Here is a 15060-nt window from a genome sequence, read left to right as displayed (position 1 = left end):
AATTGACAAAAAAACACTGCAATTTGACATACCAGGTATCAAGCAGAAATGGACTTGAAAATACAAAAATATTTTGGTGCCCATCAATATTACAAACTTACAGTATCATATTTATGCTTATATATACACTGCTCAAAAAAAATGAAATACTAAAATAACAAATCCTAGATCTGAATGAATGAAATATTCTTATTAAATAATTTTTTCTTTACATAGTTGAATGTGCTGACAACAAAATCACACAAAAATTATCAATGGAAATCAAATTTATCAACCCATGGAGGTCTGGATTTGGAGTCACACTCAAAATTAAAGTGGAAAACCACACTACAGGCTGATCCAACTTTGATGTAATGTCCTTAAAACAAGTCAAAATGAGGCTCAGTAGTGTGTGTGGCCTCCAAGTGCCTGTATGACCTCCCTACAACGCCTGGGCATGCTCCTGATGAGGTGGTGGATGGTCTCCTGAGGGATCTCCTCCCAGACCTGGAATAAAGCATCCGCCAACTCCTGGACAGTCTGTGGTGCAATGTGGCGTTGGTGGATGGAGCGAGACATGATGTCCCAGATGTGCTCAATTGGATTCAGGTCTGGGGAACGGGCGGGCCAGTCAATAGCATCAATGCCTTCCTCTTGCAGGAACTGCTGACACACTCCAGCCACATGAGGTCTAGCATTGTCTTGCATTAGGAGGAACCCAGGGCCAACCGCACCAGCATATGGTCTCACAAGGGGTCTGAGGATCTCATCTCGGTACCTAATGGCAGTCAGGCTACCTCTGGCGAGCACGCTGTGCGGCCCCCCAAAGAAATGCCACCCCACACCATGACTGACCCAACGCCAAACCGGTCATGCTGGAGGATGTTGCAGGCAGCAGAACGTTCTCCATGGCGTCTCCAGACTCTGTCACGTCTGTCACATGTGCTCAGTGTGAACCTGCTTTCATCTGTGAAGAGCACAGGGCGCCAGTGGCGAATTTGCCAATCTTGGTGTTCTCTGGCAAATGCCAAACGTCCTGCACGGTGTTGGGCTGTAAGCACAACCCCCACCTGTGGACGTCGGGCCCTCATACCACCCTCATGGAATCTGTTTCTGACCGTTTGAGCAGACACATGCACATTTGTGGCCTGCTGGAGGTAATTTTGCAGGGCTCTGGCAGTGCTCCTCCTGCTCCTCCTTGCACAAAGGTGGAGGTAGCGGTCCTGCTGCTTGGTTGTTGCCCTCCTACGGCCTCCTCCACGTCTCCTGATGTACTGGCCTGTCTCCTGGTAGTGCCTCCATGCTCTGGACACTACGCTGACAGACACAGCAAATCTTCTTGCCACAGCTCGCATTGATGTCCCATCCTGGATGAGCTGCACTACCTGAGCCACTTGTGTGGGTTGTAGACTCTGTCTCATGCTACCACTAGAGTGAAAGTACCGCCAGCATTCAAAAGTGACCAAAACATCAGCCCGGAAGAATAGGAACTGAGAAGTGGTCTGTGGTCACCACCTGCAGAACCACTCCTTTATTGGGGGTGTCTTGCTAATTTCCTATAATTTCCACCTGTTGTCTTTTCCATTTGCACAACAGCATGTGAAATTTATTGTCAATCAGTGTTGTGGACAGTTTGATTTCACAGAAGTGTGATTGACTTGGAGTTACATTGTGTTGTTTAAGTGTTCCCTTTGTTTAAGTGTTCCCTTTTTGAGCAGTGTATTATGTTAACGAATAGCAAAGAAAAGTTTTGGAATTGGCCTAATCAAGACCAAATTAAATCTGTGTGACATGATACCCTTTGGATTTATAATTTAAGAATGTCAGTGTACTAGTTAGTACACAGTCTGGGTTTTAATCATGACCAGAGGGACCTCCTAAGAGCCAAATGATCCTAGGTAGATTTAAAACAGCATATTTCTGAGGTTCTGATGAGAACTGGCAAAAAAAATTCACAAACTCCATCCATTTTGAGGGAGTGTGCCCTCCTTGACTCAACACTGAGAATTCCGAGGTGACTTAACCTGTCATCAACCATTGTTGTCCAAAGGTGGGTTTTAATCCGTTTTAAAGCTGAGAAGCTTCTCTCGCAAGAAGCACTGCTGACTGGTGTAACAAGAGAAATCTTACAAAGTAGAAATACAACAAAGTCATAGAGAGTAGACGGTCTGTCCCTTCCACTTTTCTCTCTCCTATCAAGAAGCCGCTTGGTTTGATGAACCTCATGTTTTGAGGTCCTCTAAATCTGACTCAAAGGTCTGAGCAAAGGCAAACAGAGGCTTCTCATTCAAGAATGTTGTACTCTTTGGGTTGAGAGACTGGACCCCTTGCATTATCTCGCAATTGTTCTTTGAAAAACACCTCTTCAGCTCAGCTGTGAGACTGTCAAGCGCCTGATAAAAGATAGCTCTTTGGAAGCTCTCACCATCACTTTGGTCTCTATTTTTCTGTCCTACAGTGCTCATCATCAGTGAGTCGTGAAATCCTAAGCTTGTTTTAGGCTGTCTTTTACACACTGTTTGTACACTTACTTTGCAGTGCTCTGCAATCTCTTCAACCTCTTTCCATAGTTCTCCAAAGTAACCCTCACTTCTGTAGTCCTGTAATGTGTATGTAAAGGCACCTACTAGATCCACAGCCCTTGCTAGGTCAAGAGAGCTTGATTGGAGCATGTCAGAAAGACATTTGGCATCACCAAGCACTTTACAAAAGGTAACCAAAAGCCCTATGAAAAGTAAATCTATCTGAGAAAGAAGGCCCCTTGCCTCCACTGATCTATCAACACAATTTTCAAGTGTGATATCCTGTAGCACTCTCAGAACTGCTGGAAGCCTGTCCTTCAGATTATGGCATTCCATGTATCTGTGTAGCCAATGTGACGTTTCAATCGATGACGTCACTTGCTCTGAGACCTTGAAGTAGTGGTTCCCCTTGCTCTGCAAGGGCCGCGGCTTTTGTGGAGTGATGGGTAACGATGCTTCGAGGGTGACTGTTGACGTGTGCAGAGCGTCCCTGGTTCGCGCCGAGGTCGAGGCGAGGGGACGGACGTAAAGTCTATACTGTTACATCTGCATGCCCACCGTAAGTCTCTGTAGTTCCCTGGGCTGCTGCTGTGGGTACAGCTCTTTCTGAACTGCAAGCCACTTGAGATAAACGTACGAGCCAGATACAAAGTTATAAAGCTTCTGCAGGAGAGCAAAAAAGTTAACTGCTTCAGGCACTGATTTTACAGCATCGACAAGAACCAAATTCAAACAATGTGCATTACAGTGCACATAAAATGCAAACCTTGCACTGTTTTTAATCCGTGCAGACACACCAGAATGCTTTCCGCTCATGACGGCACCGTCATAGCCTTGCCCCACAAGATTATTTCTGTAGTCCAGGCCATGTTTTTCAAGGCAATCAATTATAATTTTTGTGAGACCTGCTGCATCTAAGCTTTCAGCTGACTGAAAATGTAAAAAGCTTTCATGGATAGTACCTCACAAATAAAGACTTTATTTTTTCTTTAAATCTTTGGTTTCATCTGCAATTACACTGAAAACTTCCCTTTCATTTACTTCTCTTATTATTTCACTTTGTACCATCTCAGCTAAGCCCTCAAGAACTTTGTTCTGGATTTGGTGGCTTGTGTACTTAGCATTGCCACATGCATTCATCCTTTTCTCTATGAGAGGGTCATGCTTTGCTATTTCTTCTAAGATTGTCAAAACATTACCCTTGTTGTGACCTCTGCGCTTTATTTTGAGTGGCAGTTAATAGGAGCACATCTGCAATTGTTTTAATGTAAGTACAGATTTCCTCCACTTTCTTTTTCCTTTCCTCATTTATGACATCTAACATTGATGAGTTGCTGTCAATAGCCCTTTTAAGCTGATTCCAAGCATACGTAGCGTTGATATGATGCTTTGCCTTCGAATGGAGCTTAAATCCAGAATCTTTAAACAGCGCCTTTTTCCAGTTACAAAAACCTGACTGTGATGTGAAGGCAGATTCAGGTGTATTGAACAGAGAAACATGACTGTGATGTGAAGGCAGATTCAGGTGTATTGAACAGAGAAACATGACTGTGATGTGAAGGCAGATTCAGGTGTATTGGGCCGAGAAAAATGCCTACAGGCGAAACAACAAGTTGAATCTTGATTTACAGAATATTCAAGCCATGAACTGTCCTTATACCAGGAGCTGTTGAAAGCCCTTTTCCTAGTACCATGCTGAGTTTTGGCAAATGTTTTCAAACACGGCTGTACAGGACCCTCTTCTCTGGATCTTGAAGTGTCTGAAATACACGTTAAATAATGTGTCATATCTCTATGGAAATGAATAGTTATGGGATCCACAAGATTAGATACGAACAGCTGCTAACTAAAATGTGTAGTTTAAAGTATAGGCCTGGCCTACCATTGGGTCCTTTTGGAACAGCACATGTGGTGCTTGATGCAGTTGGGAGGGGCTTGATGACATCACCTGGCAGCTCTGGCTCACTGTCTTGCTCAGAGTGAGAGGTCTCTGTGTCATCCCTTGATACATCTATTACATTAAAATAACACGAGAACCATTAGTGTATAATCAACATAAAAATGTCACAGCCATCAAAACAAGAACACACATGAATCAACAACCAACATTTTAAAGTGAGGCTTAAATCTGACAAAATCATCTATTACAAGCTGAAGCTAAACTTAAATTCTGAACTGGGCATGTGACTGACTGCCTGGTAGATGCTCTGACCTGGTGGTGGTAGACTGGGTCCTTGTGAAGTCTGACCACTCTGACTAGCCTCAGGTAGGGAGCTGCTCTCGTGTCCGGTGGTGATGCAAGGGATGGAGTCTGTTTGCACCTGATCTGCCTGTTTGTGCTTCTTTAAAAATGAATCTGATATCTCTCCCTTTCTTATCATGTTTAATTGACCCTATGCAAAAATAAGGCTGTTTATGGTTACATCTAAGTGTAACAGTATAGACTTTACGTCCGTCCCCTCGCCCCGACCTGGGCACGAACCAGGGACGCTCTGCACACATCAACAGTCACCCTCGAAGCATCGTTACCCATCGCTCCACAAAAGCCGCGGCCCTTGCAGAGCAAGGGGAACCACTACTTCAAGGTCTCAGAGAAAGTGACGTCACCGATTGAAACGCCACTAGCGCGCACCACCGCTAACTAGCTAGCCATTTCACATCGGCTACACTCACCCACCTTTTGACCTCCTCCTTTTTCCACAGCAACCAGTGATCCGGGTCACGGCACCAATGTAACAGTATAGACTTTACGTCCGTCCCCTCGACCCGACCTGGGCGCGAACCAGGGATGCTCTGCACACGTCAACAGTCACCCTCGAAGCATTGTTACCCATCGCTCCACCACTTCAAGGTCTCAGAGCAAGTGACGTCACCGATTGAAACGCCACTAGCGCGCACCACCGCTAACTAGCTAGCCATTTCACTCTTTCCACTGGGATTCTCTGCCTCTAAACCAGGGGCTGAGTCACTGGCTTACTGGGGCTCTCTCATGCCGTCCCTGGAGGGGGTGCGTCACCTGAGTGGGTTGATTCACTGATGTGGTCATCCTGTCTGGGTTGCCCCCCCTTGGGTTGTGCCGTGGCGGAGGTCTTTGTGGGCTATACTCGGCCTTGTCTCAGGATGGTAAGTTGGTGGTTGAAGATATCCCTCTAGTGGTGTGGGGGCTGTGCTTTGGCAAAGTGGGTGGGGTTATATCCTTCCTGTTTGGCCCTGTCCGGGGGTGTCCTCGGATGGGGCCCCAGTGTCTCCTGACCCCTCCTGTCTCAGCCTCCAGTATTTATGCTGCAGTAGTTTGTGTCAGTTTGTTATATCTGGAGTACTTCTCCTGTCCTATTCGGTGTCCTGTGTGAATCTAAGTGTGCGTTCTCTAATTCTCTCCTTCTCTCTTTCTTTCTGGTAGTCCTAGGACCATGCCCCAGGACTACCTGACATGACAACTCCTTGCTGTCCCCAGTCCACCTGGCCGTGCCGCTGCTCCAGTTTCAACTGACCTGAGCCCTAGGACCATGCCCCAGGACTACCTGACATGATGACTCCTTGCTGTCCCCAGTCCACCTGACCGTGCTGCTGCTCCAGTTTCAACTGTTCTGCCTTATTATTATTCGACCATGCTGGTCATTTATGAACATTTTAACATCTTTTTTTTATTTTTTTATTTTAATTTTATTTAATTTATTTATTTTACCCCTTTTTCTCCCCAATTTCGTGGTATCGTGTTACTATCTTGTCTCATCGCTACAACTCCCGTACGGGCTCGGGAGAGATGAAGGTTGAAAGTCATGCGTCCTCCGATACACAACCCAACTGCTTCTTAACACAGCACGCATCCAACCCGGAAGCCAGCCGCACCAATGCGCCGGAGGAAACACCGTGCACCTGGCCACCTTGGTTAGCGCACACTGCGCCCAGCCCGCCACAGGAGTCGCTGGTGCACGATGAGACCAAGCCCTACCGACCAAGCCCTCCCTAACCCGGGCGACGCTAGGCCAATTGTGCGTCGCCCCACGGACCTCCCGGTCGCGGCCGGTTACGACAGGCGCGAACCCAGGAACTCTGATGGCACAGCTGGCGCTGCAGTACAGCACCCTTAACCACTGCGCCACCCGGGAGGCCAACATTTGAACATCTTGGCCATGTTCTGTTATAATCTCCACCCGGCACAGCCAGAAGAGGACTGGCCACCCCACATAGCCTGGTTCCTCTCTAGGTTTCTTCCTAGGTTTTGGCCTTTCTAGGGAGTTTTTCCTAGCCACCGTGCTTCTACACCTGCATTGCTTGCTGTTTGGGGTTTTAGGCTGGGTTTCTGTACAGCACTTTGAGATATCAGCTGATGTACGAAGGGCTATATAAATAAATTTGATTTGATTTGATTTCACATCGGCTACATAATTATAATCCAATTATCCACATTTTAGTCCAATCTCAATCTTAATTACAAATCACCATTATCATAACTGTACCTTAAAATGAACTACCCGCCCAAATGACTAGTTTGATCATGGCTAGCCCTACTTTGCAGTAAGTAACTTAGCTAGCTATAATTTCTTATACCTTTACGATAGCAAACAGGCTATCTGCAAATTGTGGTAATCTTTTGAGTAACGTTAACAGATTGATAATAACACATGTTTGTTTTGAGTTCAAGTACGAAAATCTAACTGAGTTAATGGATTTCAAATTACTGAATGCTAACTTGCTGAACACTGACAGCTGTAGCCTACTAGTTACCCCATATTAGCTAAACATTTGTATACTGTACTGTATTCTGTGTATCTGTGTATTACTAGCACAGATGTAAACATAATGTTAAGAGAGATCGGTTCCCAATTTAACCTATCTGATTAACTGTCTGTTAATGGAACCAAAGGTCTACCGTTAACTTACACAGCGACTCAACTTTCGTAAAAGTTGTTGAGGAAACCTAAACCCGATGCTAAACCTTAAAATGTACTTCAAATATGATGCTTTCGCCAATCGCGAAAAGAGCTTGTGGAGCTGTGGAAATATTCCCTCTTCTTATTCTGTATGTTCTTATTCTTCTTATTATTTTGTATCTCGCAACCAACGTTAATATTCTCCTCAATTTAAAAACGGCAAAATAATGCTTCTTTCAACAAGAGGTGAAATGAGATGTCAAATGCTACTGCCAGTAGCGAATTAAATATTGGGGTGGCCAATCAGATGTCAGGGGTGTCCAGTGCCACCCCGGACACCCTTCAGGCTCCGCCCCTGGCTACAAGGTCCCTATTTTACAATTACATAGGCTAGTCGAAAGTTGACCAAATAATGAAAAGGGCTGTCTGCTAGCCTCAATAAATACACAAATATTTATAGTTGAACAATTCTTTGCATGTATGCATGTCTTTTTTTTTTACTTGACTTGAGGCTTGACTTGAAAACATGACCACTCGACTTGACTTGCTCTTAGAATGCACGAATTAGACTTTACTAGAGTCTTGACCAGTTATTCTTGTGACTCGATTTGAGACTCGGACCTTGTGAGTTGAGACTTGCTTGTGACTCAAATAATAGTCACTTGGTCCCTCCTCTGAAAATCTCTAATGTGAAGCCGACAACGTTGCCTGCCATTATGTCAGTCCATGACATGCGAGACCAATTACATTTTTACCTTTCCAAATTATTACAAGGCCTGCAAAAAAATATAAGAAAAAAAGGAACGCAATGCAACAATGTGTGGGCCAGAAAAAGTATCTCTCCTCACTATCAATTGTTTCTGCAGTGATGAATTACAATCTTCAAATCATGTTTTTATAACCTATCATCCGCAGATAATCGTTGTCTGGAGCTCAAAAAGAAGTATAAACATTATTCAAATCAGGGAGCCAAATGAACGGCTCTTTCACAGATGCGATTCGGTCCCCGACGTTCACCAAAAAGAGCCGTTCAAAAAGAGCCGTTCGTTCGCGAACGACCCATCACTGACACTGTGTACCCTCCAGGAGCTTCTGCTTTTCAAAACGTGGTGTATGAATATTCGTCAAATTGTATATGCAGAGGACACGGGTTTGTAAACATTCTGTTTGGCAGAATATCCCGGGAGTGCACAACGCTGGCGAAAATGGAGGGGTTTCTACAGAGATGTAGCGCTGCATTAAAGGTAGGCACACATACGAATACGTTTATTATACATTGCATTGCATATTTTACAAATGTTTCATTTCCTCTGTTTAATGACTAGCCTTGTTCATCGCGTGCTCTCTGCTGTCTGTCATGCAATTAATTTACATATTCCAATTGTCTAAATTACTGTCACAGAGGCTGGTCACTTTTTTCCAAGACTTTGCTGCTTTTACAATTGAATTAGCTAGCCTATTACTACTTTATTACTATTATATTATTCATAATGTATGGATATCCTAACAACCTGTCAACTAAAATTGAGAGTTTACTGATTCATTCTCTCAAGTTACAACATAGCTGAATTGAAAAGAGACTAATTGCAGTATGGTTCAAGATTCCAAAAATCATTTTTTCCTGAAGATGATGAATCTTTTCTTGTAAAAGGTCTGACACACAAAACACAGAGCGCCATGACTCATAAGGAGGTGGTGTGTGGATGAAGAGCTAGAATTGTCAGAGAGCAAGAGGAGGTAGAAAGAATACTGCCCACTGAAACTTCATTAACAGCCATTGTCACATATTGCATCGTTGGTATGTTTTCAGCATATTTTGCAAGGGGTTGCCACAGTAGAGTCAGATGACCAATGCCATGAGAGGGTTAATGATTTATATGACATTTTAGTCAAGTGCAAAGAACCTGACATAGTGGGGAAAACCCTCTTAAGCTATTCCCTTTTTTGTCCCACCCTGGCATCTCCTGCACACTGTATTGCCTGTGTGTACATTCAAGACTAAAGTTGCCATGTCTGGTGGGTACCCCTTGTTTATATAGGCTATGTGGGCACACGCACACATCTCTCTTTCTCCGGCTGGAGTCTGGGCTAAAGCTCTCACTTCCAAATTCCTGTGGTCCAACAGCTTGACTCTTGTGCATGTGACATTATTAATAGTGATATTAGGTGACACCTCTGTCACTATGCCTGAATGGCAGACATCTCATCCCTCCTCCCTCCTTCCCCTGCAGCCTTGGTATGGAATGCTGCTGTCTATGGCTGTCAGGCACAGCAAAGATTTAAAGAGAATGTGTCTAATTTCAAGGGGTCGGGCGATTACTCTTGAGGAGTCACCATTAACCTGCTTTACTTTAGTTTTTTTCTCCTTCCGTCAGAGAACAGCTGTGGTGGGATATCATATGGCCCGAGAGAGAATCAGAGAACACATTCGGGACATAACGTGAGACTAATCAAAACATGTAATGGGCTGAATTGAATTTCCTTCTTAAAACCCTCTCCGTAAGACACTGTACATTTTTTATTTAACCTTTATTTCACTAGGCAAGTCAGTTAAGAACAAATTCGTATTTACAGTGACAGCCTACACCAGCCAAACCCAGACGACGCTGGGCCAATTGTGAGCCGCCCTATGGGACTCCCAATCACGGCCGGTTGTGATACAGCCTGGATGTAGGCTTAGTTGTAGTTTGTAGTGGGCTAGTTGTAGTTTGTAGTGGGCTAGTTGTAGTTTGTAGTGGCCTAGTTGTAGTTTGTAGTGGCCTACTTGTAGTATGTAGTGGCCTACTTGTAGTTTGTAGTGGCCTAGTTGTAGTTTGTAGTGGCCTAGTTGTAGTTTGTAGTGGCCTAGTTGTAGTTTGTAGAGTCCTAGTTGTGGTTTGTAGGGGCCTAGTTGTAGTTTGTAGGGGCCTAGTTGTAGTTTGTAGAGTCCTAGTTGTGGTTTGTAGGGGCCTAGTTGTAGTTTGTAGGGGCCTAGTTGTAGTTTGTAGTGTCCTAGTTGTAGTTTGTAGTGGCCTAGTTGTTGTTTGTAGTGGCCTAGTTGTAGTATGTAGTGGCCTAGTTGTTGTTTGTAGGGGCCTAGTTGTAGTTTGTAGTGTCCTAGTTGTAGTTTGTAGTGGTCTTTTGATTCATTCACTTAAAAGTTATTCTTTCCCAGCATCCTCCCCCCTTCTCTAAGTATGAGTTCCCATTTTAAATGGGCGTAATCAAAGCTTCGTGGCATACTTCCTGGCTCTTGTCGTCTGTTAGATTTAATGTTCCTGCCCTCTGGTCAGATGCTTCTGTTTGGTCCACATCAACCACTTAGGCCAGGTTATATCTGAATACTGCCACACAGAAGGTCTCTGTTCTGATGGGCACTGGGCAGCCTTAGTTTAGCCACTGTCACTTCACATTATGGCCTCCTCACATGGCTCGAGACTAAGTGTTGATGTTTATGTCTGGGGTTGTCCCTGACTACTCTACCTGGGGAGCTTAACACTTTGTATGCCTGTCCTGTCTCACGCCCACACACTCACAGGTTGGGGGGCCCTCAACATGCTCATCTTTTCCATAATCAAACACTTGAAGACAATTTAATGTTATTGGTTGCAGCAGTCTTTCGTTTTCAGTGGTGGGACAAGGCTACCGGTATGTTCAATAGACCGAGACAGTAGATTAGAGGTCAACCGATTAGGATTTTTCGATATCGATTATTGGAGGACTAAGAAAAGCCGATACCGATTAATCGGACGATTTTTATATATATATTTGTAATAATGACAATTACAACAATACTGAATGAACAATGAACACTTTTATTTTAACTTAATATAATACATCAATAAAATCAATTTAGTCTCAAATAAATAATGAAACATGTTCAATTTGGTTTAAATAATGCAAAAACAAAGTGTTGGAGGAGAAAGTAAAAGTGCAATATGTGCCATGTAAAAAAGCTAACGTTTAAGTTCCTTGCTCAGAGTATGAGAAAGTATGAAAGCTGGTGGTTCCTTTTAACATGAGTCTTCAATATTCCCAGGTAAGAAGTTTTAGGTTGTAGTTATTATAGGACTATTTCTCTCTATACCATTTGTATTTCATATACCTTTGACTATTGAATGTTCTAATAGGTACTTTAGTATTGCCAGCCTAATCTCGGGAGTTGACAAGCTTAAAGTCATAAACAGCGCAATGGTTGAAGCATTGCGAAGAGCTGCTGGCAAATGCAGTAAAGTGCTGTTTGAATGAATGCTTACGAGCCTACTGCTGCCTACCACCGCTCAGTGCTCTATCAAATCATAGACTTAATTATAATATAATAATACACAGAAATACGAGCCTTAGGTCATTAATATGGTCGAATCCGGAAACTATCATTTCGAAAACAAAACATTTATTCTTTCAGTGAAATACGGAACCGTTCCGTATTTTATCTAACGGGTGGCATCCATAAGTCTAAATATTGCTGTTACATTGCACAACCTTCAATGTTATGTCATAATTACGTAAAATTCTGGAAAAGTAGTTCGCAATGAGCCAGGATGCCCAAACTGTTGCATATACCCTGACTCTGCGAGCAATAAACGCAAGAGAAGTGACACAATTTCCCTAGTTTAATATTGCCTGCTAACATTAATTTCTTTTAACTAAATATGCAGGTTTAAAAAATATATATACTTCTGTGCATTGATTTTAAGAAAGGCATTGATGTTTATGGTTAGGTACCTGTACATTTGTGCTTTTTTCGCAAATGCGCTTTTGTTAAATCATCCCTTGTTTGGCAAAGTTGGCTGTCTTTTTGAGGACAGTTGTCAACGAACCAGGCGGCCCAAACTGCTGCATATACCCTGACTCTGTTGCACAGAACGCAAGAGAAGTGACACAAGTTCCCTAGTTAAAATAAACTCATGTTAGCAGACAATATTAACTAAATATGCAGGTTTAAAAATATATACTTTTGTATTGATTTTAAGAAAGGCGTTGATGTTTATGGTTAGGTACACATTGGTGCAACGACAGTGCTTTTTTCACGAATGCGCTTGTTAAATCACCCATTTGGCGAAGTAGGCTGTGATTCAATGATAAGATAACAGGCACCGCATTGATTATATGCAACGCAGGACAAGCTAGATAAACTAGTAATATCATCAACCATGTGTAGTTAACTAGTGATTATGTTTAGATTGATTGTTTTTTATAAGATACGTTTATTGCTAGCTAGCATCTTACCTTGGCTCCTTGCTGCACTTGCGTAACAGGTTGTCAGCCTGCCACGCAGTCTCCTCGTGGAGTGCAATGTAAATGCCGATTACCGATTGTAATGAAAACTTGATATCGGCCCCAGTTAATCGGCCATTCCGATTAATCGGTCGACCTTAACAGTACATATCTGTCAGGTAGTTCCTTCCTTGACTGTGTGTGCCATAATTATGTTGTTGTGATTTAATTTATCTCTTATAAACAATACAAAACATACACATACAAACAACTACATCACACCTGCCCACTAGAACACACCCCCATCTCCAGCGCCTGTATCACTTTCCGCCACAAGGCCTCAAATTGCACTCTCTGCGTGGCCCACACACTTTACAGTTTTAGATAATAAAGCATTTTACTTTTCCATTGGTTGATTTGCAGTTTTTAAGTCTACGTTTTTTTTTACCCCTTTTTCTCCCCAATTTCGTGGTATCCAATTGTTGTAGTAGCTACTATCTTGTCTCATCGCTACAACTCCCGTACGGGAGTTGCCTATCTAAGGAAGGGCTGTTCTTAAGCACGACGTAACGTGGAGTGCCTGTATACAGCCCTTAGCCATGGTATATTGGCCATATACCACAAACCCCTGAGGTGCCTTATTGCTATTATAAACTGGTTACCAACGTAATTAGAGCAGTAAAAATAAATGTTTTGTCATACCTGTGGTATACGGTCTGATATACCACAGCTGTCAGCCAATGAGCATTCAGGGCTCGAACCACCCTGTTTAGCATTTTGTTTATACATGTTTTTTGTTTTGCCTATCTAAGGAATGTCAACCTGCCCAAGTTCATAACCGTTGCCTAAAGTTAAACCATACCCATTTCCTACCTAAAATAACACTATTCCCAACAAAAGGGGAATCAAGGTGGAATTTATTTAGCTGAAAAGTTATACTGATGATGAGGATGAGAAAAGAAGCATAGAATGAGGAAAACTAGGGGTTTGACTCTCTTCCCTCTCTCCAAACAACTTGCTACTCCATCCACCAATTCCACGGTTCAGCCTTATCTCTCTGAGTCCCTGAGGCCTGTGCTAAGTGGATTGGAGAGAGAACGCCTCAGTGTGGTGCGGTTTTACATTAACCAGATGGAATGAGAGCTATGATGGGGCTCTCAGAAAGGGGAACGGGTGAGAGTAGCCAGCGTGCCTTACTGCATTTGATTTGTGTTTCAGCAGTAATGGAACACTATTGGCTCATCGATATCAACCCAATGAAGCACGCAACCTGGCTCAAAGTGATCCCTGGCTTGAATGCTGCACTCAAATGCAGGCCTAAATGGATTGCTCTGTGAACGTGGTCGAATTCACATTAGCATGGGATATGGGGATAACTGTTCGAAAACTGCCCTATTATGTAACAGTAATTGACATTTCTCGGCAACAGAGTGAGTTGAATATGAAGCCCGTTGCAAAACAGTTTGCGTTTCCCATTAACACCGTTGGCTACACTTGATCTGCGAATGGCACACAAGACAGGTGCACAAGGACATGCATGAAGAGCAGAATCAGAGCATCCTGTCATAATTATGGTACTATCATAACATTCCTCCTCTACACCTCCGTATTTGTGTCAGGCCTAAGTTTTCCCACCAACCAAGTTGTTCACCTCTTATCTAACCCTTGTTTATATTTCTAGCCTCGTCTTTGAATGGATACGGCAATAGTGGATTACTACAGCTGTAGTAGATGTCGACCTGAATCGTTCTGTTTACCATGTGGCTGTTGTGGATTCACGGTTGAAGAGCTCTACACACACACACACACACACACACACACACACACACACACACACACACACACACACACACACACACACACACATACACACACACACACACACACACACACACACACACACACACACACACACACACACACACACACACACACACTGTTGTTAAATATAGCCTCCCTTGGCTCCTGTTTGCCTGCTGGGGTCTGTCCACTGCTACGCCTGATGGGAGGTGCCGTGCACGCTGGTAAGAGGGAGATAAGAGGGAAGGGGAGGCTGGGCGCCCATGATGCCATGTTGTCGTACACTCACACTGGCTTCCCGTTAGTGCCGCCCTCGGGGCACTTACATTGGGCACTTAACATGGGGCGAAATGGCTCTCTCTCCATCCACACACTAAGCTACAGCCCATACTGATGGAGAGTAAAATCTGTCCAGAAGGCAGACCTGGACATATTTCTTGATTTACCATTGAAGTCAATAGGATGCACATCTAACAAACAGACAAGGGGGAAAAAAGGATCAGTGGCAGCTAGAAGGCCGGTGACGACGACCACCGAGCGCCACCCGAACAGGAAGGTGGCCCTAAAGGACCAAGTAGTTGTTAGCATATAAATCCCTACCAAATAGTTAGTGTTTGGACTTCTTCTCCTGGTTTACAGATAAATGACAGGTTTCCAGCAGTTAGGTCCATAAACTAACGGAACTAGCT

General features: G+C 43.6%; 1 protein-coding gene across 4 annotated transcripts in view; it reads left to right on the top strand.

Moving 5' to 3' along the window:
- The first annotated feature begins 8321 nt into the window (after window positions 1-8321).
- Window positions 8322-15060, top strand: part of LOC110496281 (exopolyphosphatase PRUNE1) — a 28751-nt gene continuing 22012 nt past the window's right edge. Inside the window, exons 1-3 of one of the 4 annotated variants that reach the window (XM_036952847.1) lie at window positions 8327-8619; window positions 13793-14145; window positions 14253-14595. Coding sequence is in view for 2 of the 4 variants with exons in the window: in XM_021572086.2 (XP_021427761.1) it covers window positions 8368-8619 (252 nt within the window). In the remaining 2 variants the exon portion in view is untranslated. Of the gene's footprint in view, window positions 8620-13792; window positions 14146-14252; window positions 14596-15060 lie in introns of all 4 variants that reach the window. The other 3 variants (XM_036952848.1, XM_021572086.2, XM_021572085.2) reach the window with 3 other exon arrangements.

This window comes from Oncorhynchus mykiss, chromosome 18 (genome assembly GCF_013265735.2).
Source record: "Oncorhynchus mykiss isolate Arlee chromosome 18, USDA_OmykA_1.1, whole genome shotgun sequence".
Lineage (NCBI taxonomy): Eukaryota > Metazoa > Chordata > Actinopteri > Salmoniformes > Salmonidae > Oncorhynchus > Oncorhynchus mykiss.
This window is presented reverse-complemented; position numbering and strand designations above follow the sequence as displayed.